This window comes from Perca flavescens, chromosome 9 (genome assembly GCF_004354835.1).
Source record: "Perca flavescens isolate YP-PL-M2 chromosome 9, PFLA_1.0, whole genome shotgun sequence".
Lineage (NCBI taxonomy): Eukaryota > Metazoa > Chordata > Actinopteri > Perciformes > Percidae > Perca > Perca flavescens.
This window is the reverse complement of record NC_041339.1, coordinates 12,507,233-12,522,959: the sequence shown is the minus strand read 5'-3', so window position 1 is coordinate 12,522,959 and position 15,727 is coordinate 12,507,233. Positions and strand designations below refer to the sequence as shown.

Below are 15,727 nucleotides of genomic sequence, written 5' to 3'. Positions count from 1 at the left end.
AAAGGGAAACTATGCAGGTTTTTTTTAGCTTAATTTACCTTAACAGCTTTGGAGTCATTGGAATGGTTATATAACTTTTTTCGATTTGAATGGTGGTTGTCTCGCTCCCCCTGGCGCCTGTGAGCGGAAAAAACACACTTTCCCGCCGGCAAAATTACGAATCCCACTATGGCCAAACCAAGACCCGCCTTCAATAGCATTTTTTGGCCAGGTGTCCATGAGAACGCAAGGTAACGTAACCCCATTTGTTCAGGACCAATTGGCTATCTTAACCTTAACCACTCGAGGTGAAATGCCTAACCCCAAGCAATCGAGCTGCTTCGTAGGGCGGGTCTTGGCGTGGCCAGAGTGGGATAATTTTGCGTCCCGCCCACAGCCGACTCCGGAAGTAAAAATCCCATAGATTTTCACCATAAAGCTTTAGAATATCAGTCATAATGTCTAAACCACCTGAGGTAGACTGACCCCGAGCTACGTGGTTGTGAAACGAATGTTTCTGCTCCTGTAGAAGCTAGAAATCCGTATGAAATCAACCTTGTTTTAAGAAAAACATGTTTTATCTGCGATCTTATGGAGAAAAACTACAGTACTCACAATCCTAAGCGTAACAGCAACGTCTGATTGGTCCAACACACTGTTACCATAGAAATGTTAACCGTATCCACGAAACCACGAACGGCTGGAGCGAGCATCTACCATTGAAGTCTATGATAGTTTCTATACACAGTCTTGTACTTTTGCCGTTTTCAAAATGTTTTTTGCGGCGAATCAAATGTGTTATGCTCACTATTCATCTCGTAGCTGGTTGGCTTAGTTCCAGACTTAAAGAGCCCATATTATGCTCATTTTCAGGTTCACAATTGTATTGTATTGTCCCAGAATAGGTTTACATGGTTTAATTTTCAAAAAACACCATATATTTTTATTGTACTGCACATTGCTGCAGCTCTTCTTTTCACCCTGTGTTCAGGTCTCTGTTTTAGCTACAGAGTGAGACATCTGTTCTTCTGTACTATCTTTGATTGCACTCGCACATGCGCAGTAGCTCAGATCGTAGATCATGTCAGCTAGCTCCATAGACAGTAAAAGAAAGGCTGTTTCCTCAACTTCGGTCAGTTACAAGGCAGGATTAGCCGTGAGACTTCTTCTAAACGAGGGTGCACATGTAAATAGTTCTTTTGTAGATTATGGTGAACTTGTGTGTGTTCAGCTAGTGATGTAGAAAGCCGTGCAGATTTTGACCAGCTCACCCGGAGATTGAAGGCAGGACACATTCAGAAACCCGTAGTTCACTCAAAACAGCATGGATGGATTTTTTTTCTAAGTTTGTATGCGTGTGGAAGCACCAGAGACACAAAATAACACCCCAAATCCCAGAAAAAGAGATTTTTTTCATAATATGGGCACTTTAAAACTCTATATCTAAGCAATTTTCGAAACGTCAATGAAACAATTGAATGGGGGAAAAGACATCTAGCGTCCGAGCCGTAAAAAAGTGGGCGTTCACTGTTGAGCTCTATACACCCATTAGGAGGAACCAGCTAACAAGGTAGCCCCACACACACACACACACACACACACACACACACACACACACACACACACACACACACACACACACACACACACACACACACACACACACACACACACACACACACACACACACACACACACACACACACACACACACACACACACACACACACACACACACACACACACACACACACACACACCATGGCTGAGCCGGCAAAAAAGAAGCAGAAAGCTAGGAAAGCATTGTCGGAGGAACAGAGAAAGAGGAAACGGCAGACTGACTGAGCGAGGAGTCAGACACGCGTAAACATAAGAGCTGCCAAATATCTATTCCAAAGCTGTAGGGGCGAAGAAATGGCCAAAACTGCATAGCGCCCCTTTAAGTCAATCAGTTATGATTCCGGTTTGTGCTCATACACATATGAATAAATCACAGAGATGTCGGTTGTACAACAGGGAGTGCAAGGCCACTGCAGAGCAGAGGACGAACCAGACTAACAACACATCAAATCCAATCCATCAGTTGACAGACAAAAAGAAACACTGCTTAAACTCGAACACCAATAGCATTTCAAGTCCAAGCCGGTGCACAGACACCCAGCAGCTTTTAAAATGAAAGAATCTAGGTGCTGAGACACCGAATACATGTCCAGTATCTGACCAAATTTACTTGGCTTAATTACTTTGAATATTTTTTTTCTCTCTACACGACTGTACAGCCACACTTTTAATCCAACTGTTGTGGAAGCAACGTGGTCGGTTTACTTTAAACAAGGGGAGGAAGTGTCGACACAGTTAAAACAAGGTCTCTCGACGTGCCACGTGAAGTATACCTGACTGGTAGACTTTTGGTTAGTCGGTTGTCTACACAGCACGTACATTCAGGACGCAACAAACGGCACTTGTCCCTTGCTGTCTCCTTACATCGGTTAGTAGAGCTTCCTTCAGCACAATGTGCCACAGAGACATTATCCCCACGCGGAGAGAGAAGGGGGATGCTCCGCAAAACAAGCGCATTAGGGTGAAGTTGCCCCCTAGTCTATCGTTGCTTCTGACTTAAGTTAGCATTTGTCAAAAATAAACTCATCACTAGTCATATGTGAAGGGGCACTTCCACCCCAGTAAGTAGTGCCAGAGGAGGGGGAGAGGGGAGGGGGGGGGGGCGTTCAAGGACAGAGGGTCTGCTCAGCTCAGGGTCCGAATGGTTTCCAACAGCTCTGGTTTGAGGAGGGCGGGGCTCTTTCCGCCCGCGGCTGCAATGTCCGCCTGCACGGCGGCATCCCAGGCGAAGGTGAGCAGAGCTGCAGGGACCTAAAAAACACACAGATCTCAACTTTAGGAAACGGCAACACAAACGCTGGATTGTATAAAAGACAACGGCACACTTGCTATTGGGACTGCAATAGTGTTCATTTTGTCACCTATTTTTAATTTAGTCTTAGTCTTGTGCCAAAAAATGTTTGTTAGTCAAGTTTTAGTCGACTAAAAGTCTCGTCATTTTAGTCAAGTTTTAGTCAAAACGTTTTAGTCTTTTTTTAAATAAATTAGTTCTGATAACCATTTCAGTCAAATAGTTATAAAAATAAATAAATGCTATAAAAGTTATATAAATATTGAGCCTCTTCCTTATTTCACCAGTAAACGACAAAAACAACCACTGCATGGGGAAAGGATATTTTACAATAAAATAAATGCAGCGCAAAACTGGCGAGGCGTATTTCAAGTGAACGCAACATGTGTTGTTTTTCAGACAACGGCAGCCGCAGACTGTCGTATGTCTCGTGTTGGAAATAGAGGCAAACCTTTACACCGTTTAGCTGTCAGCATTTTAACTGTGTTAAATCCAGCTGCTAGCTAACGGTATGCTAACGTTAACTAGCGCCCCGTGCAGCGATGTTGACTCTAACGTCCGTTTAGGAGCATCTGAGAGAAGCGCAGGCTATTCGGTCCGCTAGATAACGTTAGGGCACCTGTCCGGGTAACAGCTGAATATTCTATCTCATGATGAAAAAGTAGAGACGATTGTAGACGAAAATGAAGAGAGATTTTATCTTAGTTTTTATTTTATGCAAAACATTTTAGTCTCGTCTTTTTTCGTCAACAATAATGCACGTTAATTTAGTCTTAGTCAGTGTTTTTGGACATTGGCGCAGTCTCGTCATCGTCTCGTCTTAGTCATGGGAAAAAAAGGTTGTTGACGAACATATTTAGTCTCGTCTGACGAAATTAACACTAGACTGCAACGCACAATTGTGTTCAATATTGATTAGGGGTGTTGAAATCAATCATTGCATTGCAGATTTGTCCAGGTCTGCATCGCATTTGTCCAGGTCTGCATCGCACTTTAGTTTTCAGCAGACATTGCTCAAACAGGCGCAAATTTTCAAAATCCACTGCTATTTTCAGCAGTGGACGAATACACATTTGGTGCTTGTGATCGTGTGTATTTATAGTATTAAGACAATACGTGAAGGATGTTTTTAACTGTTTTTGGCACAGAGAAACATGCTCTGCGTTTTGTTAATAGAATCAATGTATTGTTGGTTTTGGTCTTTTCAATGAATTTGTTTACAGTGGAAAAATAAAGAATATCACCAGCCTATCTGCATCTTAGATGCGCTACTTTATGTAGGCCAGTTTCGTGTCACTCACCAAATTGCACTCTGCGAGAGCGACTTCTTCAGCCTCTTGTAGTTTCTGACCTCCGGGAGCGATGAGCTCAAAGGGCTGCCAGCCGTCCACCAAGGACTCCCGTACAAACGTAAACAGCACAGGCAGCCGGTCCCACGCATAGAAGGTCCCTGGGGTGACACATCATCTTTACTGACTCACTTCCATTTTAATTAGGGCTAATCAGGTTGTTGACTCATTTTGTAATGATCTGAATGGATTTAAAAATAAATAAAAAAAAGACCTTGTAGAAGGCTTCCATCAGGAAGTCTGATCCTGAGCAGGGTGTAGTTGTATTTCCTTCTCTCCCTCTGCTCCTCTTTCTCCCTCATGGCTTTAGTGCGCAGCATGGCGTTCTTCTCCACCAACTCACTCCTGGGAAACACACACAAGACACAGGTCATTGAGTGCAGGGTGATGGTCCAAAATGATGGACAAACACCACTATTTTCGTGGTTAGAGGTGCATAGCACACCCACTGAGCACTGAAGGGGTCTACTAGCATACATTACTGAAGGGGAGGATGTTAACAATCAAACAAACAGTTTGATGTGCAGACATGTGTGGTTGTTTTGCAACAGCCTACTTATGCTTGTGCAATGTTTAATCGACCACAATGATCAGGGTTGCATAATCGCACGTTGACAAAGAGCGTGACTCAAATAAGAAAATGCAGATGTTGAGAATCAGATATGGGTCTTTACTCTAACGTCCTGGCATCACTACCACAATCAGAGAAAAAAAAAAAAAATAATACAGTTTTTCAAGGCAATTTGATGTGTATACAACAGACATTTTGTGTTTATTTGGAGAGGATCTGTCCCCTCAAAAATGTCCATGACATCTAAATACACAGTGCCACTGGAATGCAATTGTGCTATTTTTGCTAAATATCAAATTGGAATTTGTTCTTTGGTGGATCAATGTATAAATGTAGTTCCTATAACCTAGACTGTACCATCCATTACCAAGGAGTCTGTACCTCTGCTGTTGCTCCCTCTTGAGCTCCTCGGCTGTCAGGTTGTAGAATTCTGGCGGCAGCTCGAAGCGTTGGGCGTTGGGAGAGGATCTGAATGCTTGAGGCTGTCGGTCCAGCTGAGCCCTGACCGGCTCGCCTCTCTGGAGACGATCCCTCCTCTCCTTCATCAACTCCAGGGCATCGGGGCTATGCTCTAGTAACACCAGGAACTCCTCTTCCTCCTCTGATCTCCAGGAAAGGCAAGCACAAATAGTGGAACACTGTGTTAGCCAGGTTGACTGTTTAAATGATGATAAGGAACTTGTTTATTAAAGTAGGAGCTTTTACCTTGACCCTCTACAGGAAGCATAATGCTTGTGAAGCCCAGGGCCTCCAGGAACTCTCTGCTGCCCTCCACACAACGAACTTTCTCCTGAAATAAATCAAAAAGAGGGAATGATATAAAAGAAGGCTTAAGCGTAAACTCAAAAAGGATGTCCACAGTACGGAGTTTCAACCTCACCTGGTACACCTTGTTGCTGAGTTTAATCTTCCTGTATTTCTCCTCTGTGGGATTCTTACATATGTTCTCAATATACCTGGTGACCAACAAACATACAGTTACTGAAGATATTTGACACTGTGACAACAGTAGAAAACATGGAAGTCAAAGTCAGCGTGATGATTAGCCACTACCGAGCGTCTTACTTGCTTATGATGTCCACGGCAGCCTTCACTTTCTCTCGGTCTTTGTTAAATGTGTGGATCATCATAACAGAGGCCTCAACTCTATCCTCCTCAAACCGCTGACAGTAAAAACAGACTACATGTTTTATCAACAGTACTCCCTAGAATAACATTCAGTCATATTCAGAGTAGAGATGGCCCGATACCACTTTTTTGCTTCCCGATACCGATTCCGATACCTGAACTTGCGTATCGGCCGATACCGAGTACCGATCCGATACCAGTGTGTCATATATTTCATTATGTTTTAACAGCTGTATACTACTATCCCTGTATGGATGTGATATGATTTCTATCTTTGTTGTCGGTCTGGCTCAGGTTAAACTCTTTGTGAAACATGAACAAACACAAACAATGAATGCCCCAGAACTTTCTTTTATTCTCCAGTTCGACAGTCAGTTATAACGGAAAAAGAACATAAATAAACTACTTTAATGTAGATTTTCTTTAGGGCTTTATTACGTGGTATCGGATCGGTGCATAAACTCCAGTACTTCCCGATACCAGCGTTTTAGGCAGTATTGGAGCCGATACCGATACTGGTATCGGTATCGGAACATCTCTAATTCTGAGGAAGTTATTATGTTGCAAACACATTCTAATTCGAGCTCCAACCACACAACAACAACAACAAGAAGTGAGAATATCTTCAGACGTACCATCAAAATGGCCTCTTTAATGTGTACTTCTCTCTCACTCTTAGTCAGAGTTGCTCCAGTTAGCGGACATGTGAAATACACACCTGACACTGAGAGACAGGCGGGATCTTTCACTGGCACTTTGGCTCCCTGGAAAGAATGGTCAATCACCACTATCGTCAGACTAAATACTGATCACTGTGAGCTAAGCATAAGCTTAAAAGGAACACGCTGACTTATTAGAACTTTAGCTTATTCACCGTATCCCCCAGAGTTAGATAAGTCCATACGTACCCTTCTCATCTCCGTGTGTTTTGTAACTCTGTCTGATGCACCCACTAGCCTAGCTTAGCCCAGATCCTGGAGGTAACCGGCTCTATCTAGCCTACTGCTCCCAACATGTTCCTATTTACATGTTGTGATTTGTATAGTCACAGCATGTACAAATAACAAGGTCACATGAGACACAACCATCTTCTAACTGTATACATACTGGGAACTATATTCTCAGAAAGGCGAAGCACTGCTACTTCTGCTACTTGGGCGGAGTGATTTGCTCGCAGCACCTAAGAAGCCCCGTGGTGAGGAGCAGATAGTTCGCATGGAATTCGCTCAGAGTTGGAGTAATATCACTCCGCCCAAGTAGCAGAAGTAGCAGTGCTTCGCCTTCTGAGAATTAGTTCCCAGTATGTACAGTGGGGGAAATAAGTATTTGACCCCTTACTGATTTTGCAGGTTTGCCCACTTACAAAGAATGCAAAAATCTACAATTGTAATCATATGTACATTCTAACAGTGAAAGACAGAATCCCAAAGAAAATTCCAGAAAAATCATATGAATTTATTAAAATTGATAACCATCTGATGAGGAAAAACAAGTATTTGACGCCTTGGACAAACAGCAAGTATTCTGGCTCCTACAAGCCAGTTAGTCTTTCTTTAAGACACAGCCCCAATCCGAACCAATTATCTACATCAAATACACCTGCCTCACCCCGTTACCTGTATAAAAGACACCTGTCAACACCCAAACAACCAGCATCCAACATCACCACCATGGGCAAGACCAAAGAGCTTTCTACGGACATCAGGGACAAGATTGTTGATCTGCACAAGGCTGGGATGGGCTACAAGAGAATCGGAAAGCAACTTGGAGAGAAAAGATCAACTGTCGGTGCAGTTATCAGGAAATGGAAGAAGCACCACACCACCGCCAACCTCCCTCGGTCTGGGCCTCCACACAAGATCTTGCCTCGTGGGTTGTCCCTGATCATGCGAACGGTAAGGAATCATCCCAAAACCACAAGGGGGGAACTGATGAATCAACTGAAGGCAGCTGGGACCACAGTTACAAAAGAAACGGTTGGTAACACACTACGCCGTCATGGATTGAAATCCTGCAGCGCACGCAAGGTCCCCCTGCTCAAGAAGAAACATGTACAGGCCCGCATGAAGTTCGCCATTCACCACCTGGACGACTCAGAAGAGGCCTGGAAGAAGGTGATGTGGTCAGATGAGACCAAAATAGAACTTTTTGGCCTCAACTCAACTCGTCGTGTTTGGAGGGTAAAGAACACCGAGTACAACCCAAAGAACACCATCCCCACCGTCAAGCATGGTGGTGGCAACATCATGCTTTGGGGGTGCTTTTCAGCCAAGGGGACGGGACAACTCCATCGTATTGAGGGGAGGATGGACGGGGCCATGTATCGTGGAATTCTGGACCGACATCTCCTTCCCTCAGTGAGAGAGCTGAAGATGGGTCGAGGATGGTTTCAGCACGACAACGACCCTAAGCACACCGCCAAAGCAACAAAAGAGTGGCTGAAGAAGAAGCACATCAAGGTTCTGGAGTGGCCTAGCCAGTCTCCAGACCTGAATCCGATTGAAAATCTTTGGAGGGAGCTTAAAATTGAGTTGCCAGGCGACAACCTCGAACCTGAATGATTTGGAGGCTGTCTGCAGGGGAGGAGGCCAACATCCCTGCCGAAATGTGCACAAACCTTGTCACCAACTATAAAAACCGTTTGACATCTGTGCTGGCCAATAATGGCTTTTCTACAAAATATTAACATGCTGTTTGTCCAGGGGGTCAAATACTTGTTTTTCCTCATCAGATGGTTATCAATTTTAATAAATTCATATGATGTGATTTTCTGGAATTTTCTTTGGGATTCTGTCTTTCACTGTTAGAATGTACATATGATTAAAATTGTAGATTTTTGCATTCTTTGTAAGTGGGCAAACCTGCAAAATCAGCAAGGGGTCAAATACTTATTTCCCCCACTGTATACAGTCAGAAGATGGCTGTGTCTCATGTGACCTTGTTATTTGTACATCCTGTGACTACACAAATCACAACATCAATAGGAAAATGTTTGCGTTATTTTGTCACTTATTGGGAGCAGTAGGCTAGTTGGAGCCGGTTACCTCCAGGATCTGTGCTAAGCGAGGCTAGCGGTGGGTGCGTCAGACAGAGTTACAACACGCACGGAGATGAGAAGGGTACGTATGGACTTATCTAATTCTGGGGATACGGTGAATAAGCTAAAGTCCCAATAAGTCGGCGTGTTCCTTTAATGGTGCCATTTCAAAAACCATGATTTAACCTAACAAATCACTGTGACACATACCTCTGCTGTATCTGCCTTTTCTTTCTCAGCCAGTGCAGTTGCCTCCAGTTCTCTTTTAACTACAAGTAAATACAGAAAACCATGCAATTATATATCTTTTTTGGTAACACTTTATAGGCAATAGAAAACTAAATTGTTATTCTTTAAGCAAACTTTTATACTGAACAAAATACACCTCACTTTTACTGCAAGCAGCGAATTGGAAAAAACAAATAATCTGACCTGATCACATAGGCAGGCACTAATGAAAATGTCAGACCATCAGGACCAGGGATTCACACGTGTTTAGAAACAAAAACCAAGCCAGTAATCCAAGTTTTCCCAAATAAGCAAATAGTCGATCCGTGTACGTTTTGATAGTTTGTTTTTTCATTTGAACCACAAAACAAAATAACGAGAAACCAGCTGTGAGAGGTTGTAATCACTGACTTGTGATGGAAAATGAACCTGAGTAAAAAGAAATAAAGTACACGTAACAAGTAAATGTTGCATTACAAGTTTGCAGCTGTCATTGTGTTCATGCAAATATCAATCTACACATTTGTGAATATTTTTTCTGCGACTTCAAATTCAGATCACGTGTGTGAATATTTTTTACAAGTGCAAATTTTAACGTAGTTCAGATTTTTTGTTCTGCAAGTTCTTACATTGTATTCTACAGCTCTCACCTTTTGCACCATATTTACCTTCATACACTGCTGGTCAAAAGGGAACAGTTTGGTACTGTGGAAACCACATTAAATATTAATTTAATTATATAATATAGTGCTAACAGTAACAACTCTGCACACACAATAAGTTTTAGGTTAACTATTACCAACTGTATTGAACCAATGCATGCGATCATTAAACATGACTGGTGATGTGTACGTGGATAGGCACGATATTAAATCACTGTAATAAACTACTGTTGCAAACCTATTTCTTTTGGTCCAGGTTTATTTAAGCCTATTTATTGATTGATTTTTTTTCTTCTAACGTTACTCTGGTATAACGTTAGTGCTGCATATTATGACCGTTCTAAAAGCTTGGATTTTATTTTTATAGGCTTTATTTACTATTACTTCCGGGTCACGTGGCCAGCCTGTCTCTCTTTTAATGTAGATATTCAAACGGAGAAATGAATAGTGGCAAGGTCAGGGGCCTCGACGGACCAGACCCGGGGAGCAGACGCTGGCTCTGGGGACGTGGAACGTCACCTCTCTGTGGGGGAAGGAGCCGGAACTGGTGCGGGAGGTGGAGCGCTACCGGTTAGATCTGGTGGGGCTTACCTCTACGCACAGTTTTGGTTCTGGAACCATACTCCTGGATAGGGGTTGGACTCTTTTCTTCTCTGGAGTTGCCCAGGGTGTGAGGCGCCGGGCGGGTGTGGGGATACTCACAAGCCCCCGGCTGAGCGCCGCTGCGTTGGAGTTTACCCCGGTGGACGAGAGGGTCGCCTCCCTACGCCTGCGGGTTGTGGGGGGGAAAACTCTGACTGTTGTTTGTGCATATGCACCAAACAGGAGTTCGGAGTATTTGGCCTTCTTGGAGACCTTGACTGGAGTCCTGCATGGGGCTCCAGTGGGGGACTCCCTTGTTCTGCTGGGGGACTTCAACGCGCACGTGGGCAATGATGGAGACACATGGAGAGGCGTGATTGGGAGGAACGGCCTCCCTGATCTAAACCAGAGTGGTTGTTTGTTGTTGGACTTCTGTGCTAGTCATGGATTGTCTATAACAAACGCCATGTTCGAACATAGGGATGCTCATAAGTGTACTTGGTACCAGAGCACCCTAGGCCAAAGGTCAATGATCGATTTTATAATTGTTTCATCTGATCTGAGGCCGTATGTTTTGGACACTCGGGTGAAGAGAGGGGCGGAGCTGTCAACTGATCACCATCTGGTGGTGAGTTGGGTCAGGGGGTGGGGGAAGACTCTGGACAGACCTGGTAAGCCCAAACGGGTAGTGCGGGTAAATTGGAAACGTCTGGAGGAGGCCCCTGTCCGACAGACTTTCAACTCACACCTCCGGCGGAGCTTTTCGTGCATCCCTGTGGAGGCTGGGGGCATTGAACCCGAGTTGACAATGTTCAAAGTTTCCATTGCTGAAGCTGCGGCGAGGAGCTGTGGTCTTAGGGTCTTAGGTGCCTCAAGGGGCGGTAACCCACGAACACCGTGGTGGACACCGGTGATCAGGGAAGCCGTCCGACTGAAGAAGGAGTCTTTCCGGGATATATTATCCCAGAAGACTCCGGAGGCGGTTGCAGGGTACCAAAGGGCCCAAAGGGCTGCAGCCTCTGGCGTGAAAGAGGCAAAGCAGCGGGTGTGGGAGAAGTTTGGAGAAGACATGGAGAAGGACTTTCGGTCGGCACCAAGGTGCTTCTGGAAAACTGTTCGCCACCTCAGGAGGGGGAAGCGGGGAACCATCCAAGCTGTGTACAGTAAGGATGGGACACGGTTGACCTCAACTGAGGAGGTAATAGGGCGGTGGAAGGAGCACTTTGAGGAACTCCTGAATCCGACTAATGTTAGAGGCAGAGCTGGAGGATGATGGGTGGATCATTGTCAATTTCCCAGGCGGAAGTCACTGATTTAGTCAAACAACTCCACAGTGGCAAAGCCCCTGGGATTGATGAGATCCGTCCAGAAATGCTCAAGGCTCTGGGTGTGGAGGGGCTGTCCTGGTTCACACGCCTCTTCAACATTGCGTGGAAGTCTGGGACAGTGCCAAAGGAGTGGCAGACCGGGGTGGTGGTCCCCCTTTTTAAAAAGGGGGACCAGAGGGTGTGTGCCAATTACAGGGGTATCACACTTCTCAACCTCCCTGGTAAAGTCTACTCCAAGGTGCTGGAAAGGAGGGTTCGGCCGATAGTCAAACCTCAGATTGAAGAGGAACAATGCGGATTCCGTCCTGGTCGTGGAACAACGGACCAGCTCTTCACTCTCGCAAGGATCCTGGAGGGAGCCTGGGAGTATGCCCAACCGGTCTACATGTGTTTTCTGGAAAAGGCGTATGACCGGATCCCCCGGGAGATACTGTGGGAGGTGCTGCGGGAGTATGGGGTGAGGGGGTCTCTTCTCAGGGCCATCCAATCTCTGTACGACCAAAGTGAGACCTGTGTCCGGGTTCTCGGCAGTAAGTCGGACTCGTTTCAGGTGAGGGTTGGCCTCCGCCAGGGCTGCGCTTTGTCACCAATCCTGTTTGTAACATTTAAGGACAGGATATCAAGGCGTAGTCGGGGTGGGGAGGGGATGCGGTTCGGTGGGCTGGGGATCTCATCGCTGCTCTTTGCAGATGATGTGGTCCTGATGGCATCATCGGCCTGTGACCTTCAGCACTCACTGGATCGGTTCGCAGCAGAGAGTGAAGCGGTTGGGATGAGGAACAGCACCTCTAAATCTGAGGCCATGGTTCTCAGCAGGAAACCGATGGGAGTGCCTACTCCAGGTAGGGAATGAGTCCTTACCCCAAGTGAAGGAGTTCAAGTACCTTGGGGTTTTGTTCGCGAGTGAGGGGACAATGGAGTGGGAGATTGGTCAGAGAATCGGCGCAGCAGGTGCGGTATTACATTCAATTTATCGCACCGTTGTGACGAAAAGAGAGCTGAGCCAGAAGGCAAAGCTCTTGATCTACCGGTCAGTTTTCGTTCCTACCCTCACCTATGGTCATGAAGGCTGGGTCATGACCGAAAGAACGAGATCCAGGGTACAAGCGGCCGAAATGTCCTTTCCTCAGGAGGGTGGCTGGCGTCTCCCTTAGAGACAGGATGAGAAGCTCAGTCATCCGTGAGGAGCTCGGAGTAGAGCCGCTGCTCCTTCGCGTCGAAAGGAGCCAGTTGAGGTGGTTCGGGCATCTGGTAAGGATGCCCCCTGGGCGCCTCCCTAGGGAGGTGTTCCAGGCACGTCCAGCTGGGAGGAGGCCTCGGGGAAGACCCAGGACTAAGTGGAGGGATTATATCTCCAACCCCCCCAGTCGGAGCTGGTTAATGTTGCTCGGGAAAGGGAAGTTTGGGGTCCCCTGCTGGAGCTGCTCCCCCCGCGACCCGACACCAGATAAGCGGACAAAGATGGATGAATTTCAAAAAACCAAAATCGGACCGTTATTTGAATTTGGTTTAATTGTTTTTCGTTTTTGGATTCACCAAAAACTGAGTTTTTGGTTTGAAACGACAAACGAAAAACAGCTGGTTTCTCGTTATTTTGTTTTGTGGTTCAAACGAAAAAACAAACTATCAAAACGTACACGGACCATAGCCATACCTATAGGTATTTTCTATGTCTGTCTGGTTTATAGTGGTTAACTGGTTTTAAGAGGAGACTACAGTAGGTTTTTCTGTCTGTACAATAGAAGAGCGCACACAAACATGATCAGACAAATAGTATCAGTGATAATAGTACCGGGTTGACACTAATATTACTTTCTAAAACTGACACAGTCTTATGCCATTAGTCAGCCCATAAATGTAAGTTAAATTAGGGCTCACAACCCCAAACCTTTTATGACAACTGCATGCAATAACATAAAACAACATTACTCAAAGCATACACATCCCATTATTCAATAAAAGTATGTAATGTGAGGCGGGGTGGAATTCAATTCATTTTGGGCTAACAATTGTTGGATTAGGGTTGTCTGTCTCACCCTGGTTCCTGATGACGTCCTGAGAGGTGTAGACCTTCGGCCGCTGATGCTGTTCTATCCTGGCCAGGGCTGCGGCTCCAGCCATCTGGGATCCTTCACTAGGAGCATGGCGATTATTCTTGCTACTGGAGCTGCTCTGCACTACCTCGGGCTTGCTACTACAGTGTTAGGAAGACAGAAAGGCGAAGTGAAGAGACATGTTTTGGCTCCACGTTGGGCCTCAAGTCTTCGTCCCCAAACAGGCACAAATGTTGCTTAAACACATACAAAATATGCGGTTTAGCTAGCTTACGTTAGGCTATTTTATGTGCAAACGGACGCCTAGTTGATTGATACAACAAGTATATTTCCAGTCAGTAGCTAGCTAGCTAGCTAGTTAGGAGGCTTACGTACGAGTAAAAGTCCCTTTACGTTACTAAGAGCATTGGCTAAATACGATTTGTATGGGGATTAACTGTTGTCTACCCTGAAATTGGATGAGTAACTGTTAACGTTAACGTTATTATATAATCCAGCTGCTAACGGAGGAAAACAGTAAACGTTAGCCCATTTACGTTATATGCTAACTAACACATAACGTTACAGTGAAAATCACTGCCAACATTGTTTTAGGTAGCTTTGCGACATGCTAACAGTGACCCAATAATCATTCATTACCAGCGGCTGGCTAGCTGTTTGCTAACTCAATTTTGCAATCGTTAGACAGCTAGCTGGCAAGCTAGCTATGCGGCTAGCTCTAGCACTGTTGCAACTGTTAAAAGTGAAGTTTGTTATTTGCCTGGTATCTTCTGTTAGTTTCTTCCCAGGTCCCGCAGTTTTAAACTTAATGTCTTTCTTAAAGCCATCGAAAAACTTCTTCATTTCCGTTTGCTGTCACAGAACAACCTGATCGCAGAAACACAGATAGATGAAGAGCACAGGGACCTTAGCTGGTGGGAGGGGGACCAAAACAAAATTCTGTCAGCTGACAGAAAACTGCTTCCGCCCTACTGTCTTCTTCAGTTTTTTTTTTTTTATTATTATTTTTTATGTAAGGCTTCATATGTATAATAATACATATATAAAATTATATTAAGAGTATAAAGCATTCTTTGTCTTTTTGTTCACTACACTCCATCATTACTTGACTTTGTTATTTAAATTGCACAGAAACGTTCCTCTTATTTCAGTCTTCCACTGTTTTATTGCAAACAGTTGCCACAGTCTAAATTCCCCTTCAGTGCAGTAACCCACATAAACTGGATTGACGTACCTTGATGCATGAAACTCATAAATGGTGGTGTTGGCCTTGTTTAGTTGTGCATGATTTTGTTCATGAAAGGCTGTATGGAAAAAAGGCTTATTTAAACCATATCTGTCTATCTAAAAAAAAGACAGTATCGACACATTTGACTCCTTATATATCATTGTATGGATATTAAACGTTTTTGCTGAATGATTATACAGTGCAATCAGACAAAGAATAAAATAATTAATACAATTAAAATACAGGTATATGACTTGGCCGAGAATGCATGGCTTGCATTGCATGGTCCCTCATAGCCCACATGCTACTACTGTCTGTACCATTATGAATAAGCCATGCACAGTTAAATAATGCGTTGTCATGCTGGCCAACTAGACACCCACATTACACACACCCAATTTATGTATATATCCACATTTTCTGACATTTTATAGACCAAACAACTAATTGAATAATCGAGAAAATAATCAACAGATTAATCGACTATGAAAATAATCGTTAGCAAAAACAAAATCCCGAGCGTTCACTGCCGACTAGTGGTCAGAGAGAGGCACTGCAATATAACTTTAAATTCAATGCAGACTTGATAGCATACAGTTCTTGAGTGAATGTACTAAGTTACTTTCCACCTCTGTATATTGACATTTAGCTTCTCTGACGAGCGTGTACT

At 44.5% G+C, this 15,727-nt stretch overlaps 1 protein-coding gene across 2 annotated transcripts; it reads right to left on the bottom strand.

Moving 5' to 3' along the window:
- Positions 1-2,702: 2,702 nt before the first annotated feature.
- On the bottom strand, positions 2,703-14,764 carry ubxn6 (UBX domain protein 6). 2 transcript variants are annotated; one of them, XM_028587705.1, is made up of 11 exons: positions 14,590-14,764; positions 13,812-13,969; positions 9,186-9,244; positions 6,574-6,702; positions 5,876-5,973; positions 5,691-5,766; positions 5,516-5,600; positions 5,192-5,411; positions 4,454-4,584; positions 4,192-4,340; positions 2,703-2,850 (listed from the first exon to the last, which is right to left on the bottom strand). In XM_028587705.1, the coding sequence occupies exons 1-11, from the start codon at positions 14,670-14,672 to the stop codon at positions 2,725-2,727; spliced, it is 1,314 nt and encodes a 437-aa protein (XP_028443506.1). In that variant the 5' UTR covers positions 14,673-14,764; the 3' UTR covers positions 2,703-2,724. The 2 variants fall into 2 exon arrangements, with proteins under 2 accessions (XP_028443506.1, XP_028443507.1); XM_028587706.1 differs by having other exon boundaries at positions 13,812-13,966.
- Positions 14,765-15,727: the final 963 nt, after the last annotated feature.